This window comes from Lissotriton helveticus, chromosome 10 (genome assembly GCF_964261635.1).
Source record: "Lissotriton helveticus chromosome 10, aLisHel1.1, whole genome shotgun sequence".
Taxonomy (NCBI): domain Eukaryota; kingdom Metazoa; phylum Chordata; class Amphibia; order Caudata; family Salamandridae; genus Lissotriton; species Lissotriton helveticus.
Genome location: NC_136071.1, coordinates 1,102,853,700 through 1,102,868,149, shown reverse-complemented (window position 1 = coordinate 1,102,868,149; position 14,450 = coordinate 1,102,853,700). Strand labels below are relative to the sequence as shown.

Below are 14,450 nucleotides of genomic sequence, written 5' to 3'. Positions count from 1 at the left end.
CCTACACCGTGGTCCCCCGCACCAGAAAGACCAGATCGGGAGGCCGCTCCTTCTCCTTCTGCATGGCCAGAGCCTGGAACACCTTCCGCTCCACCTCAGACAGACATCGCTCTCCATCTTCGCAAGAAACCTCAAAACCTGGCTCCCTCCTTGATGGACTGGAACCTGCGACCCCCTCACCCCACAGAGGCCTGAGACAATAACGGGTGAATAGTTGCGCTTAACAAACACCTGATTGATTGATTGATTGATTGATTGGTATCGCCTAATCGGTAAAGTGCTATGAAGAGCCGTGGGATTTTTTGAGGATGTAAAATGGCTTTATTTAGCTTGTGAACTGGATGCAAGATTGAATTGATAAACTGATTTGTTTTAAAAAGGTAGACAACATAGGTTCCAACTTGAGTTTATTCATACAAAAAATACAAAAAATAAATAAATACATTGATACAGATATTTTAAAAACCTTACTAATAGGATGATGTATACATTGAAACAATATCAAGAATGCGATAAAGAACATATTAAATAAAGAGTTTTAGTACAGTTGTGCAATATCAAACACAAGAGATGGGGTGAACCCTCTTGAGCCGAGCGAGGTCTCGGAGATCTATGACTTTGCAGTGATCTATGACTTTGGCATTCTAACCCAAGATGGTAAAGGTTTGTTGCATTTTTGTTAATGGCACCAGCCTTTTTGGGTTCCACTGCATCCATGATGACAGTGTTTTACTACCGTATCAAAGGGTAGGGGTTCCTTTCTCCTTGGTTCGACTAGCGTCACTGGCACCCTAGCTGTGCCACTAGGTGGCACTCTACTAACACAAGTCCATCACAACTTCTCATCCTCCATGCTGAATCCTCCATTGGCGTATGACTGCTGGGAATGGTCCTCAGAGCTATTGGAGAGCGTGTGCTCTGTGATGGAACTGGACAAGTATGGCTGCTCCAAGGGGACCTCAGTGAAGGCACTGGACACATAACCGGAGCTGTGCATCTTCTGGACCTGCTTGAACAGCTGGAGCACCTGCAAAGAGAGACATCGGCTCAGGTTTGTACATAAGTTCCTTTACACCTCTATAACTAGCTGCTCAGCCAGTGTGAGTGTTCCGGGTTGAATGTGAGTGTGATTGACATGGATGGAATGCTTGGGTGCCTGGCGTGAGTGTTGTCAGTTGGGAGATGGGCTGAGCAGCTAGTGGGCTGCTCCTGGTGGGTCTGCTTGTTCCTGACCTCAGCTTCTTGTTATCTTACTTATGGACTTAATAAACTCCTACTTAACTCAGCTACGTCTACCTCAGCTACTTTATTACCTGAACACGTAGACCAGCACACTACACAATTTTCATGACTTCTTTAGAGGTGAGGGTTTGGACAAAATATGACTGACTGTAGGCCTCCCCCTCAGAGAGAGCTAGAATGGAATCTTCCACTCTCCCAAAACTGCATTCAGACTGTACTCAGAGCTGTGACTGAACGTGAGGGCTGCAGTAATTCAATTTCTGTTCTTCTAAGCTATCTAATGCATATCTGCCAAGGTTTCAGATTGCTATGTGTGACATTTTCCTAATTTTAGAGTAATTATCAGTGACATTAAAACAACTTTTTAAAGACTATGAGTAACACTTTCTCGTGAGCTCACCTCAGCCCTCTACACACTAGTCACCCTCTCTGAATTTACTACCTTCTTGGATATGCTCAACTAGACCCTACTTCAAACACCTACTTTTGGCATCATAGGCACATAAGGGATGCGCTCCTGCTGACATGTTTATGCCCCACAATTTCTTCTTTGGGGCTTCCACATTTTACTTTATCAGCAGCATTGTGTGTGGCATCAAACCGAAGTGAGAAATGCCCTTGAATTTGGCCCCTTAGAACTCCAATCTTCAGGTTTGCCTCCTACCTGGATATTCAAAGCTCCTTCTAGTGATGGCACTCCTGCACCTCCACATGCAACCCTCTGCTCCCAGACATCCAACATCCTACACGCTCTCTCTCTCTCTGTGTATATATATATATATATATATCCCTCTCTCTCACTCTCCTTCACACATGTTCAGGTGACACTGAGTGCTCTCCTTTCCACTCTCTTCTCCCAATTTCCAAGAGCAAGTGATCAGTTGTCTTCCTTGTATTTGGCACTGGATGACACCGCACACACACATGCACACAAAGGTACAAATAAACACACATCCACAAACAGAGACTCACAGATGCACAGCACACACACACACACACACACTCTACTTACGTGGGATTTGGGCACCGTTCCTATCCTGAAGAACCCGAGGGTCCCACTGTCGATCTTGGTGCAGTTGACGATGGTGGAGGCGATGTTCTCTGGAGAAGGCCCATTGCAGAGGACTCCGTCCACCTGAGGAGCAAAGCCACACGTGAGATCACAGACCACAGATTCCCATCGGTATACAACGTTTACAATGCAACTTTTACAACGCACTACCATTACAACGAAACTTTTACAACGCAACAACCATTACAACGCATACATTTACAACGCATGTTTTTGCAACGCATATACATTTACAACGCATACCATTACAACGTAAGTATTGGTAAGTATAGGATTGGGGCTAGGTTTGGGTTTTTGGGTAAAGGGGTATTTTTAGGGTTCAGGGCTAGGTTTGGGTTTTTGGGTAAAGGGGTATTTTTAGGGTTCAGGACTAGGTTTGGGTTTTTGGGTAAAGGGGTATTTTTAGGGTTCAGGGCTAGGTTTGGGTTTTTGCGTAAAGGGGTATTTTTAGGGTTCAGGGCTTGGTTTGGGTTTTTGGGTAAAGGGGTATTTTTAGGGTTTAGGGCTAGGTTTGGGTTTTTGGGTAAAGGGGTATTTTTAGGGTTAAGGGCTAGGTTTGGGTTTTTGGGTAAAGGGGTATTTTTAGGGTTCAGGGCTTGGTTTGGGTTTTTGGGTAAAGGGGTATTTTTAGGGTTCAGGGCTAGGTTTGGGTTTTTGGGTAAAGGGGTATTTTTAGGGTTTAGGCTAGGTTTGGGTTTTTGGGTAAAGGGGTATTTTTAGGGTTCAGGGCTAGGTTTGCGTTTTTGGGTAAAGGGGTATTTTTAGGGTTCAGGGCTTGGTTTGGGTTTTTGGGTAAAGGGGTATTTTTAGGGTTCAGGGCTAGGTTTGGGTTTTTGGGTAAAGGGGTATTTTTAGGGTTCAGGGCTAGGTTTGCGTTTTTGGGTAAGGGGGTACAGGGTAAAAAAAGTAAAATTAAATTTAAATTAAAGTAATTAAATTAAATTAAAATAAATTAAATTAAATTAAAATATATTAATTTTAATTAATTTACATTAAAAAAATTATTATATACTTACCAATACTTACGTTGTAATAGTATGCGTTGTAAAGGTATATGCGTTGTAAAAACATGCGTTGTAAATGTATGCGTTGTAATGGTTTTTGCATTGTAAAAGTTTTGTTGTAATGGTAGGCGTTGTAAAAGTATGCGTTATAACGTCATACATCCATTCCCATCACACAGGCAGCTGTGAGGCTTCCATGGATACTAAAACAATGGAATCATTATCTTCATTTCAGGGTCTAGTTGGACTTTCTTCTCACCAAAGACATGGTGGGCACCTCAAGAGGGAGCTCTCTACTCTACTGAATAATTCTGTTGTATCATCATCCAGTCATTACTCTCTGGAATGTTTAAAAATAACATAAACATTATTAAATGTGAGGTTACCATCTTCCCTATCCACCAGGATTCCTCCACTGGAGAGGCTTCACTTTCACTGCAGTATGAGTGACATCACACAACCCCTTCACTTATATGCACCATCTTTACTTCCTACAAATACTGGTCACAACTGCCCGAGGCTTTGCATGGACAACAATCCACTCTGATCCTCTCTGGGTACAGCCTGCATCTTCATCATTCTGCTCCAGGATCAGAACTGATGCTCCAGTACTTTAAATAAGCATTGGCCAATCCCGGCGCCCTCAGGATACAGCATGGTTATTCATTATCCTGTTGTGGATATCACCTACAGGCACAGTACACCCCATAACCATTCTCTACTAGGGCTCCCTTCCATGCATCCCAGTCATCTTCATCATCCTAATCAGAGGACCAACCTCAGATACTGTGTGCATCCTCCTCACCCTACACTGGGATCCCCCACACATGCACACACCCTCCTCATCCCACTCTGGGATCCCCCACACATGCAGCGCACACCTTCAACATCCCACTCTGGGATCCCCCACACATGCTACGCACACCTTCAACATCCTACTCTGGGATCTTCCCTAGATATAGAAAAGGGACCATCACACCATTTTGAAATGCTTTGCAGTCGGTAAACTAAGTTGTCAATGGTCACCTAGTCCCATTTGGCAATTAATTTTTTTTAAAGCGAATCACATTTGTAAACTTTATCCAAACTTTATCCAGTGTATAATTGACAAAAAAACTACTAAATATTAGCTACTGAATCAGAACTATCTAGAAAATCCTACGTTCATCAGGATAATTGACAGTGCAAATGGGCTATCTCTGGTAGATGTTGTCGGTTCAATGCAGGCCATGCAGAAAACTCCTTGGTCTATCAGGACTCTAGGTTCTGAACACAGTGTCCTCAGATACACCTCTTGTGTTTGTAATGGTACTTACTTTGTCTCCCATCTTGGCGTACACTTGGTTGTGGTGAGTGGTGTCGGCTTCTCCACTAGGATTGGCTGATGAGACTACAATGGGCCCAACCTGGTGAGAAACAGAGTGGGTGATTTCTTATTTCACAGTCCTTACACACACACATGCCCACAGACAAACACACACATGCACACATATACAAACACATAACCAATAACTTGCATTTTGTCTGAAATATACTTTATTCAACTAGAAAATATAATTATCTGTTGAGAAATAAAATAAAGCAAAGTATTCCTAATACAGGTGTACAATAGTAAATGTCTATTTTAATGCACATATAACTAACCACCCTCAGCAGTGGAGTCTTGAAGACACGAGTTGCTATGGCACTGAGAGCTCTGTTCAAAGAAAATGATGGATGGAGTGCTTGAGTTAATGAATTATTGTCAGACACCGGTGATTACTCTAGAATAGTCTAGATCTATATTCCGATAGGATCCTTCAGTTCACAACCACAGCAGATCACTGCGCCCAGCTGTTTACTACACGAAACAAACAACTTGGCCCATCGTTAGGGGTGCCACCTTTATCACCAGCCTATACTTAACTGTACATGCCAGGCTGGTAAAGACAGCCAGGTGGCACCAAGGCCAATGTGACTTGAAAGAACTAATGCCTGAAATGTACAGGTTAATGATACCTCCAGAATGCTGTTTATGTAATGACCGTCTCATGCCCTCGTTCCTGATGCTTTCAGAAGCCTTGTTGAGAGACAAGGTTCACAACAGTAAAATGATGAAAGACCCTGGATTTATAGAGAAACAACTAGGTGTATAAATGTGTCAACACAGCCACCTTCTTCAGGATAAGGAACATTTCTCTATCCTCCTCGTCTTCATACGCCATGCAGATGTCCCTTATATCCACACCCCCTTGTGGAGATGTACTACACACTCTTGTGTTCTCAAGGGGCTTAAAGCTGAGTTCAGGAATCTCCAGGCTCCTCTTAGGCATGAAGTTGTGTACACACTTAATCCTTTTGTACAGATTGGTTTATCCCCTGAATTTCCAATAGGTAGTGGATGTGTCCAAACGTCCACCTTCAGACTAAAATGGCCCTGTGTCTACCCTCCCCACTCATAGAGAGAAGAGCAATATTCCTACTTGCCAACTTGCTTGATGGACATGTAGATATCTGTAGCCCTCTCACACACCACCTTTAAAAAAAAAAAAGCAAAACAGAAGGCCCTATTCACGTGGAGATGTGCCCAAACCCCTAACTGTTCTAAGCCTTCCGCCTGTGTTAGTAGTTCTGCCTTCTCTAAGGCATGGAGAGGTGTCCTCACTCCTACCCCCTCTAAGGCCTGGAGCTGTGACTTCCTTCCCCGTCCTCAGAGTGCATGGGAATATTTCTGGTTTCCAACTCACTTTTATTAGGCACATAGCAGTGTACTCCTCACCCTCTCCAAGACACAGAGGGATGTGTTTACATATCTTAAATGTATGCTGATGTACACCACCCATGCTTGAGCAGGACTGGCAGCTCAGTGCCACTCATGCCCCCGCATAGGGTGCAGCAGACTGGCAGCCATGCTCATCACTGGTGGCAGGAGAGTGCCAGCCATGCCCGGGCAGTGCTGGCATCCCGCTATCACCAGACAACTCACCAGGTCAATCAGGGATGTGGTCACAGAACAATCCGGGATCCTGATGGCGATGCTCTCTGCGGTGCCAATGTACTTAGCGGAGTCCTCCAGTCCGAAGCACTGCAGCCACTCGCCTGTGGGTACAAGAAGACAGAAAGGTGTCAGCAAAGCTTATTTTGGGAAGGGGTCTGCCATTGAAACTCACCAGCACTCAGTTTTAGGGACCACAGCTTTTTCCATTTCATCATTACACTTGGACCCCAGAGCAAGAGGACAAAGGCAGAAATGACAGAAATAAGCAAGAAGTGAAGAAAGGAAAACAGCGACAATGAAGGCAAGGAGGAAGAAAGTTTAAGATGGGACAAAGAGACAAGAAGTGCAGGGCTGTGGGAGAAAGAGGCGTGAGGTGCAGTGAGGTCAGACAACCTTGGTATTTGCTAAACCACTAGATCTGAGAGTTCTGGATGATGGAGAAATCTACAAAAAAACACTGGTAAAGTGAGGGGGTACCCTTGGAAATACCCAATCCCATGCAGTCATTGTGCATGACTGTGCACCAGTCGAACTTGGGCCTTTGCTGAGTTGTCACAAGAGCACCCCTCTCCTCCCAAGCCGCAGGAGGATCCTATGGTGTGCACTAAACTCACAACGTGCCCTTATCCCTGGAAGACAAAATTCAACGCGCCCATGGCTCAGAGCCTCTATATTACCCCCCTTCAAATTACACAGGTGCTCGCACTATAGGTAGGAAGGGTCAGGTGATGAACTAACATCTCCTTATAGGCAAAAAGCATGCAAAGGACAATAGTCACCCTGTAGACGGGGCTCAGATAATGGAGGGGTTCCCTATCGGGATATGTCAGGCAGTGTAAAGATGTCACCTTATAGGTGTGGATCAGATGATGAAGAGAAACTTTCATATATACAAGATACAGACAGCAAAGTGTGCACATCCCACAGGCGGGGCCTGATGGTGGAAAGGTTCACTCCCTTCAGACACAGATACAGGCCAGTGAGAGGACAGTGTTCATCCTATGGATGGGGACAGATAATAGAGAGGTTCACTCCCTCTAGACAAAGATACAGGTCAGTGAGTGGACAGTGTTCATCCTATGAGTGAGGGCAGATAATGGAGAAGCTCAGACCCTGTACAAAGATACAGGTCAGTGAGTGGACAGTGTTTATCCTATGGGTGGGGGCAGATAATGGAGAGGTTCACTCCCTCTAGACAAAGATACAGATCAGTCAGTGGACAGTGATCATCCTATGGGTGGGGGCAGATAATGGAGAGGCTCTCTACAGTTATGGACCAGAATATTTACAAGAGCTCAAAAGATCCAAATAATCACTAAAGATCCTCCTTAGATTCACAGAGCAGGCCGTATGTAGGCGCTCGTCCGATATGCATGAAGCAGGCAATGTAAGGGCCTCCTCCTTATAGACAGGTGAAGGATAAAGCACAGGTGTTGGCAGGATAGGTGACTCTAATGTAACGGGTCAGATCACGCTAGGAATGTGTGGTGAATGTTTGCAACAGGAGCGGTAAAGAAACAGTACATGAGGGAACAGGGAACCCATCCTACATGGAAGCTGAAGAGCATGTATGATCTATGTGCACATGAAGCATTGAAGCCTGGGGTGGGTGGGACTGGGTCCTAGTCTGCAGTCACAATTAATGTTTCTGGTAGGTTTGTATCCAGATGATGGGTGCTACTTTTCTCATCTTTCCCCCTTGTTTGTGGTCATGAACTGGGATCTGCTGGTCTTCATGTGCTCTCAGATACAGACCCCCCCCCGCTCACCTCTTGGTATGACCAGGCTCATCTGTGAAGGCCAGGCCGCCTGCATGAAGTCCCAGAGCAGAGGGCTGAACAGGTGTCTAGCCGGCTCCAGCTGCTTCAAGGTCGAGATCCAGATGGACATGGGGGCGTCCTTGGGCTTCAGCTTTGTCCTGGAAGGAAACAAGACAGAGGTCAACTGAGTGAAGGGACGAGATCCGTCTCACTGGGATTGGAGGATCCAGAGTTGAGATTCTGGCCAATCCCAGACCACCAGCAGGGACATGATGATGCAAAAAGGAACATTTAGGATGGGATCTACTCTCCATCTTAAGACTGAACGATTTATACAGTCATATAGAGCAAGACACTGGTCCTATTTACTTGTCAAAAAATTAACCCTGGTTGTTAGGGGTTTTCACCTGCCCCAAAAGATTCAGAAAGAGGGATAGTACTGCTGGTCTGTTCTCAGTTTTATAAGGACGTTTGGTTTCTTCTTTGCAGGAGTGTCTACGGTTACTTGTTTTTTGTTGCTTCATTTCCAGGGGTTCTCTGCTCTTGGTATATTGTTGTTTCTTTCTCGGGTTTCCTCAGTGTAATTAGTGTTGGGGCATTTCATTTCCGTGGTTCTCGTTGTTATATGAAGTCATCAATATAAAATATTCACTATTGATTGAAAATAAGGGCTGTGATGATAACACTCACCTGTACACCTTCTCCACGGCGGCAGGCCGGTTACAGGCTCCCACCACCGCATACACCGTGTCTGTGGGGACACCACAGATTCCTCCATCCTTCATGATTTCTGCAACAGAAGAGCAAGAACCCATGATTATAGGTAAACAGAGCCATCATGCTGAGCTCACTAAAGAAAGTTCAGCCCCGAAATTAGTGAATGTAGTCTGATTTACTTGGAGATTTCGTAAATCGCTTCTACCCTCCCTATGGAACTCCCCAACTCCGCTCAGGCCTGGCTGTAGAGCTGCTAGAGGACTCCATGTCATGAGGATCACCCTCATCCAAGTCTAGCTTTTTAGCCAACAGCACAAGGCATCCTGGGGCAGCAGGAATCAGGAATAGGAGGAACTATGAGTCCCAGAATGCAAAATACTGTTGGTTAAACGTCAGGAGTGGGGGACACTGGGCCTCATGACATGGGGCAGGTGACATTGGTGTCCAAGTCAAAACTGTAGAGATGGATATGAGACAGAGAGTAACATATTCCCATCACCCAGGAGTCACGGTGGGATCCTATTTCAGGACCACCCCAATGCACGCTGGGCACTGTAGTCCTCTCAACTTACACGGCTGTAAGAGCAGCATACATTACAGTGGTAAACAGACAGCAAGCAGGTCAGACAAGTGTGATCTGGGGTCGGATTGGGAACAGCTTGAATATGCAAGCACTGCCCTCTCCCCTGGAGCCAGGCTCACCCCGGGGGTGCAAGCAGCAAACACTACAAAGCGTGAGCTCAACCTGAGTTTTCAGGGCCACACAGGTCCTTGCTGTTGACGGCGAGCACCATTAATAAGTCTTTCGTTCGGAAAGTTTCAGAGTTTTCAAATTCTATCATAATTTATCCATTCAAGATTTCATCTAATTTAGACAGAATTCTTATTAGTGAAATAACTGAATATGATATGAAGATCATCTCATATTTTTATAAAAGGGTTGTAATCATTAAATAAATAGTTCTACAAGGTATTCTGAGGTAAAAAGTACGCACTATAATATGACTAATGATATTTAGGATTCAACATGTGACTTGGAGGTCAAATACAAGTCTTATTGTTACCGAGGAGAAATTATTCTGCTGGTAAAATCATGTTTTCACTAAGACTATCCGGGACAAAGTTTAGCAGTAAACAATATACAACTTTGTTAAACTAAGAATGGAAACATTTGAAAATTGCAGACAAAACTGTCATCAAATTAGTAGAGTTTTACATTTCCCAACATTGAAAGGAAAAAGGATTCCCCCCAGAATCCCCTTACCTGCGATCTGCTTGACGGATGTGGCCCTCCTGGCAGGAAGGTGGGGGCACTTGGAGGCTCCGCCCCCATACCCCTGGAGCTGCAGAAGTGGGCGGCCCATGGGTAGCTGGGGCTCTTCAAAGGTGTCACTGACCAGCCCAGCCAGGAAGCAGTAGAAGCTGACCAGGCCAAAGATGATGGTGACAGCAATGTCATACCCAACTGGGAGGGCTGCGACGGCGTCCAATAGAAAACTGATGAGGATGAGTTCAAAGGTGAGGCAATACAGGAACCAGGCTTTGCTTAGGAACAGCGTGCAGAAAATAATAAACCCATTCAAGAGCATGAAGCAGATGATGCCCACAGCCACGTGGAAGCCCCTCGTGGGGCCGTAGAGGCCACCGTACCTGGTGAGACCCCAGATGATCCACATGATTCCATAAAGAATAAAGGTGCTGCTCTCAAGGGTCTTACCACGCGAGAAGGCCACAGAGCCACAGACACATTTCAGAAGTCCTCCAGCTACCACCACCCACGGTAGGACGACAGTGGCACGTGCGTCTGTGGGGTCCACAGACATAGTGATTGCAAAGGCGGCCAAAATGATGCCTGCGTGGCCAAGCACCTCTCCATCCGCATACTTAGACTAGCCGAGGTAAGGAACATGCAGGTCTTTTTCTTGACGTAACTTGAAAATGCTAATAGGTGTGAACAGGCTCTTAACAATCCCCTCCCCTGTTGGTATCTTGGTGGCCGCTTTCATGTTGTAAAGTTTAATGAGTGTCATAAGTGCTGAAGCCACGTAAATAGCCACATTCACTCCTTGTGATCCACCATGAAAGAAACCAGTGGGACGTGAAGCCAAAGCGATGCAGTAGGTCACATAAAACAACAGATACAGCCCATCCACCAGGCTCCTACCAGCCATGAATACAGCCAAGACCATGAATAGGAGCAGAAAGACCACCAGTAATGGGACAGGGAAAATGGGTTCAGTGGCCTGCCAGAACTGGTACAGCAAGGAATATCCTTCAGCGAACCGTAGGATGGAGGTGAAGCCAAAGAAGGTGGCCGCCAGGGTATCCAAGGATCGATACGACAGGATGCAGACCCCAATCTGGAAGACCCCCGCCATCCAGAGCCAAGGCACCTGCCCCACAAAGAGACTGGTGGTCACTCCCAGGACCCTGCATCCAAAGACGCTGGCGGACACCATATTCAAGATCAGCCCAATGATGACCAGGTCGTTGCTGCTGGAGGTAATGGGTGAGCCCTGGGGGATGGCTTTAGCCGTAGCCAGATCTGTGCCAGGGAGGGTGACCAACTTCCCAGTAAGTATATGAAGGAGCCTCCCTCCACCAAAGTACGCCCCAACGAGACAGACGATGAGGTGGTTAGAAGCCACCGCCGAGGCACCAAAGCTACTGTCATAGTATGTGGCGGTTTCATGGGCAGCGGAGAGCGAGATGGCCAACGCCATCATGGCGAGGGCAGCCTCCTTCTGAAGGATGCCCACCAGACTGATGATGAGCAGTCCCAGGGTGAAGGCTGCAAGACCCGGGACCATGGCATTACGAAGGTCAAGGGACCGGCTGAGGACCCCCTGCCCGTCCATGATATGGATCACTCCCTTAGAGCACCATAGCGCAGAGACCGTCAGGCAGAAGGACACAAACAAGGGGACAGGACCACGGCTCCTGCGGACTCCTGCGGGAGAGAAGAAGGAAGAAGTAAATATAGGAAGAAAGAAAATTAGAGACACAAGTAGATGACAAGGTAGAGATTGGAAAGGGTGTGGAGGATGTGGAAGGAAGAAGTTAGTATAGGAAAGATGGAGTTAAAGAGAACGAAAGATTAAAGGAGGGAAAATTAGAGGAATGAAAGGGGTTGGGTGGGAACAGACAGAAAGAGAGATGAGAGACATATATTTAAGGGAAAAGGGCAACTAGACAGTGAAACAAGAGACAACGTGCTAATCAGAGGATTGAGAGAGGAAAATAAGAAAGGAGGTGGGAAAAGAGAGAGGTAAATATAGGAGAAAGAAAATTAGACAAATAAAAGGGAGAGGATGGAAAAAGAGAAAGGTGGAGTGAGGAAGAGAAAGAGGAGGAACAAAGAGAGGAAAGAAAGATGGAGAGAAGGGAAAAGTATATAAAAAATAAAGAAAACTATACAATGAAAAGTGTGGCAAAGGAATAAAAAGAGGGATGTCAGAAAGGAGAGAGAGAATGACACGCAGAGACACTGAGTAAATGGAAAGAACATTTAAGGAAACGGGTAGTGTGAGGAATGAGATAAAGAAAGTAGACAGAAAGAGGAAGAGAGAGAGAAGGGATAAGAAAGTAAAGAGGGAAAAGAAAATCATTGAAAGAAAGGAATGATAAAAGTATTGGAAGTGAGAAAAAAGAAAGAGTAAAATGATGATTCGAGGGAGAAAGAAGAGGTGGAAACAAGATCGAGAAATGGAAAAAGAAAAGGTTCAGATCAGCATCAATTTAACTTCCTGTCTTCCCTGGCCGATAGTTTTTACCAATTCTGTAATATCTCAGCCAGAGCCAGGGTGAGAGTTTATTGATTCCTGGACTGCACTTTATTTACCCATCATTAACCCACAGAACAGGCACCAGGCTTTTCGACAGGTTTACTTTCCTATCATTATCCGAAAGAAGGGGTCTCTTCTCACTCATAACCCCGAGGCCCTCCCACAGGGTGGGGAGGGAAGACTCCCTCTCTAGTCATCTCCACCTACCATTAGTTTCAAGCACTACATTCCCATATTGAGATGTCATAAGCGCATTGAATCAATCATTATATACGTAGGCACTGTGTCGCACAGTCTCAGCCGTGTGTCTCCCTCCCTACTACCCCTGAACCCTCACACATGTGATCTCACCTGTATATCCCAGCAGAGCTGCCAATATGACCAGCAGGACCCCCAGGGGTGTGCTGGGGATGAGGGGCGTGGCTATGGAGGAGCTGTATGACGTCACTGCCAGCAGGAGGGAGCCTGGAGGAACAGGAAAGACAGCCATGATGTGAAAATAAATAAAACACACGCCTGCCAGGGTCCCCCTTTAGGAGGGAATCTGGAAACACAACAGAGACAGACAGACATTAAATGATAACTTACACTCACACCAGCCTCTCTCCCATCTTGGGAGGAGCCCGGATACACACCAAAGACATCCGTGACACAAACACACACCTGTTCCTTTCAGATCTCCGCAGCACGCGCCTTAACCCAGGAAACACCTGTTCACTTTATTATTCCAATATTCAATAATGATTGGTCACAGGTGAGGTACTGGGAGAAAGCGCCTACATGGCTGTATTCAGATATGAGCTGAGCTATAGGGGGCTCAAGACTCCCTGAGAGGCTTCTGCTCCGAAGGCCGGTGGAGCTGAAACAGTCAGTCGCACTGAGTTGTGAAGATAGCATGTCACTGACTCTCGCCAGCTCTACCGGCTCCTGGCCCTAACCCACCCTAAACCATTCTCTTAGGCCTCAGAAAACAACTCAACACGAATATGACTCCCCAACACCTCCTCTAAACAGAGCCCAGGACTCTCCATTCACAAAGCGCTTGCCTGCCTCAATCGGATCTTAGCGCTATATAAAGGCATCAAACATGACGAAAGTGGCAGTATGGGTCCTACCTGCAGAGATGGACAGGATCCCAATGGAATAGTGAAGGGGCTCTGGGGCCTTCCCTGGCTCCGGCATCCTGCGGCTGGAGTCAATCTGGATTGAGTCTGGGCAGAACCCGCAGTGAGTCTGAAGTATGGGCTGAATCCGCAGTGAGTCTGGGGTGAATCCGCAGTGAGTCTGTGCTGAATCCGCAGTGAGTCTGTGTTGAATCCGCAGAGTCGGGGCTGGTGAGTCTGGAGTGTGGGCTGATCACGGAGTAAATCCGTAGTATGGGCTGAATCCGGAGTGAGTCCGGAGCGTGGGTGAATCTGGAGCCCGTCAGGCTGGGGCAGCTGGAGTGCGCCCGGGTCAGTCACTGCTGGTGTCTCACTCCATACCCGGCCCCACAGCTCTTTATGTGCAGTGTCCCCAAGGGGGCGTGTCTAGTCGCTGTCACTCAAGGGGCAGTGGGATTTTCCCAAAGGGCAGCGCCTTGTTTCCTGCCCCCCCCCCCCCTCCCTGTTGGGTGGGACACAGTAAGGGGGGGTTCACACCTGGGAGCTGCTTCTACGGGCACCCTTAGCAGCAGGGGTCACACCTCACATACAGGACAGTGTCCAGGACAGGCAGGAATATATTTCCAGAGGGCAGAGATGGGGCAGGGGGGGGGGGGAGGGGGGTGAAGGGGCTCGTGATTTCTACAGAAAATACATCGGTTTAAAGGGGAATGAAATGCATCTCTCCCCAGAGAATATAAAATAAAACGTATTTAATTTCTGTGTTTATTCATTGCAATATAGTCCCACT

General features: G+C 46.5%; 1 protein-coding gene across 1 annotated transcript; it reads right to left on the bottom strand.

Moving 5' to 3' along the window:
• Nucleotides 1-832: 832 nt before the first annotated feature.
• LOC144785628 (uncharacterized) lies at nt 833-13,739 on the bottom strand. Its single transcript, XM_078664435.1, is given in 9 exon segments — nt 833-1,027; nt 2,255-2,377; nt 4,635-4,724; nt 6,284-6,396; nt 8,065-8,213; nt 8,746-8,845; nt 10,037-11,722; nt 12,909-13,022; nt 13,673-13,739. Coding segments are annotated over 9 exon segments (2,637 nt in total).
• Between the last annotated feature and the right edge of the window lie 711 nt (nt 13,740-14,450).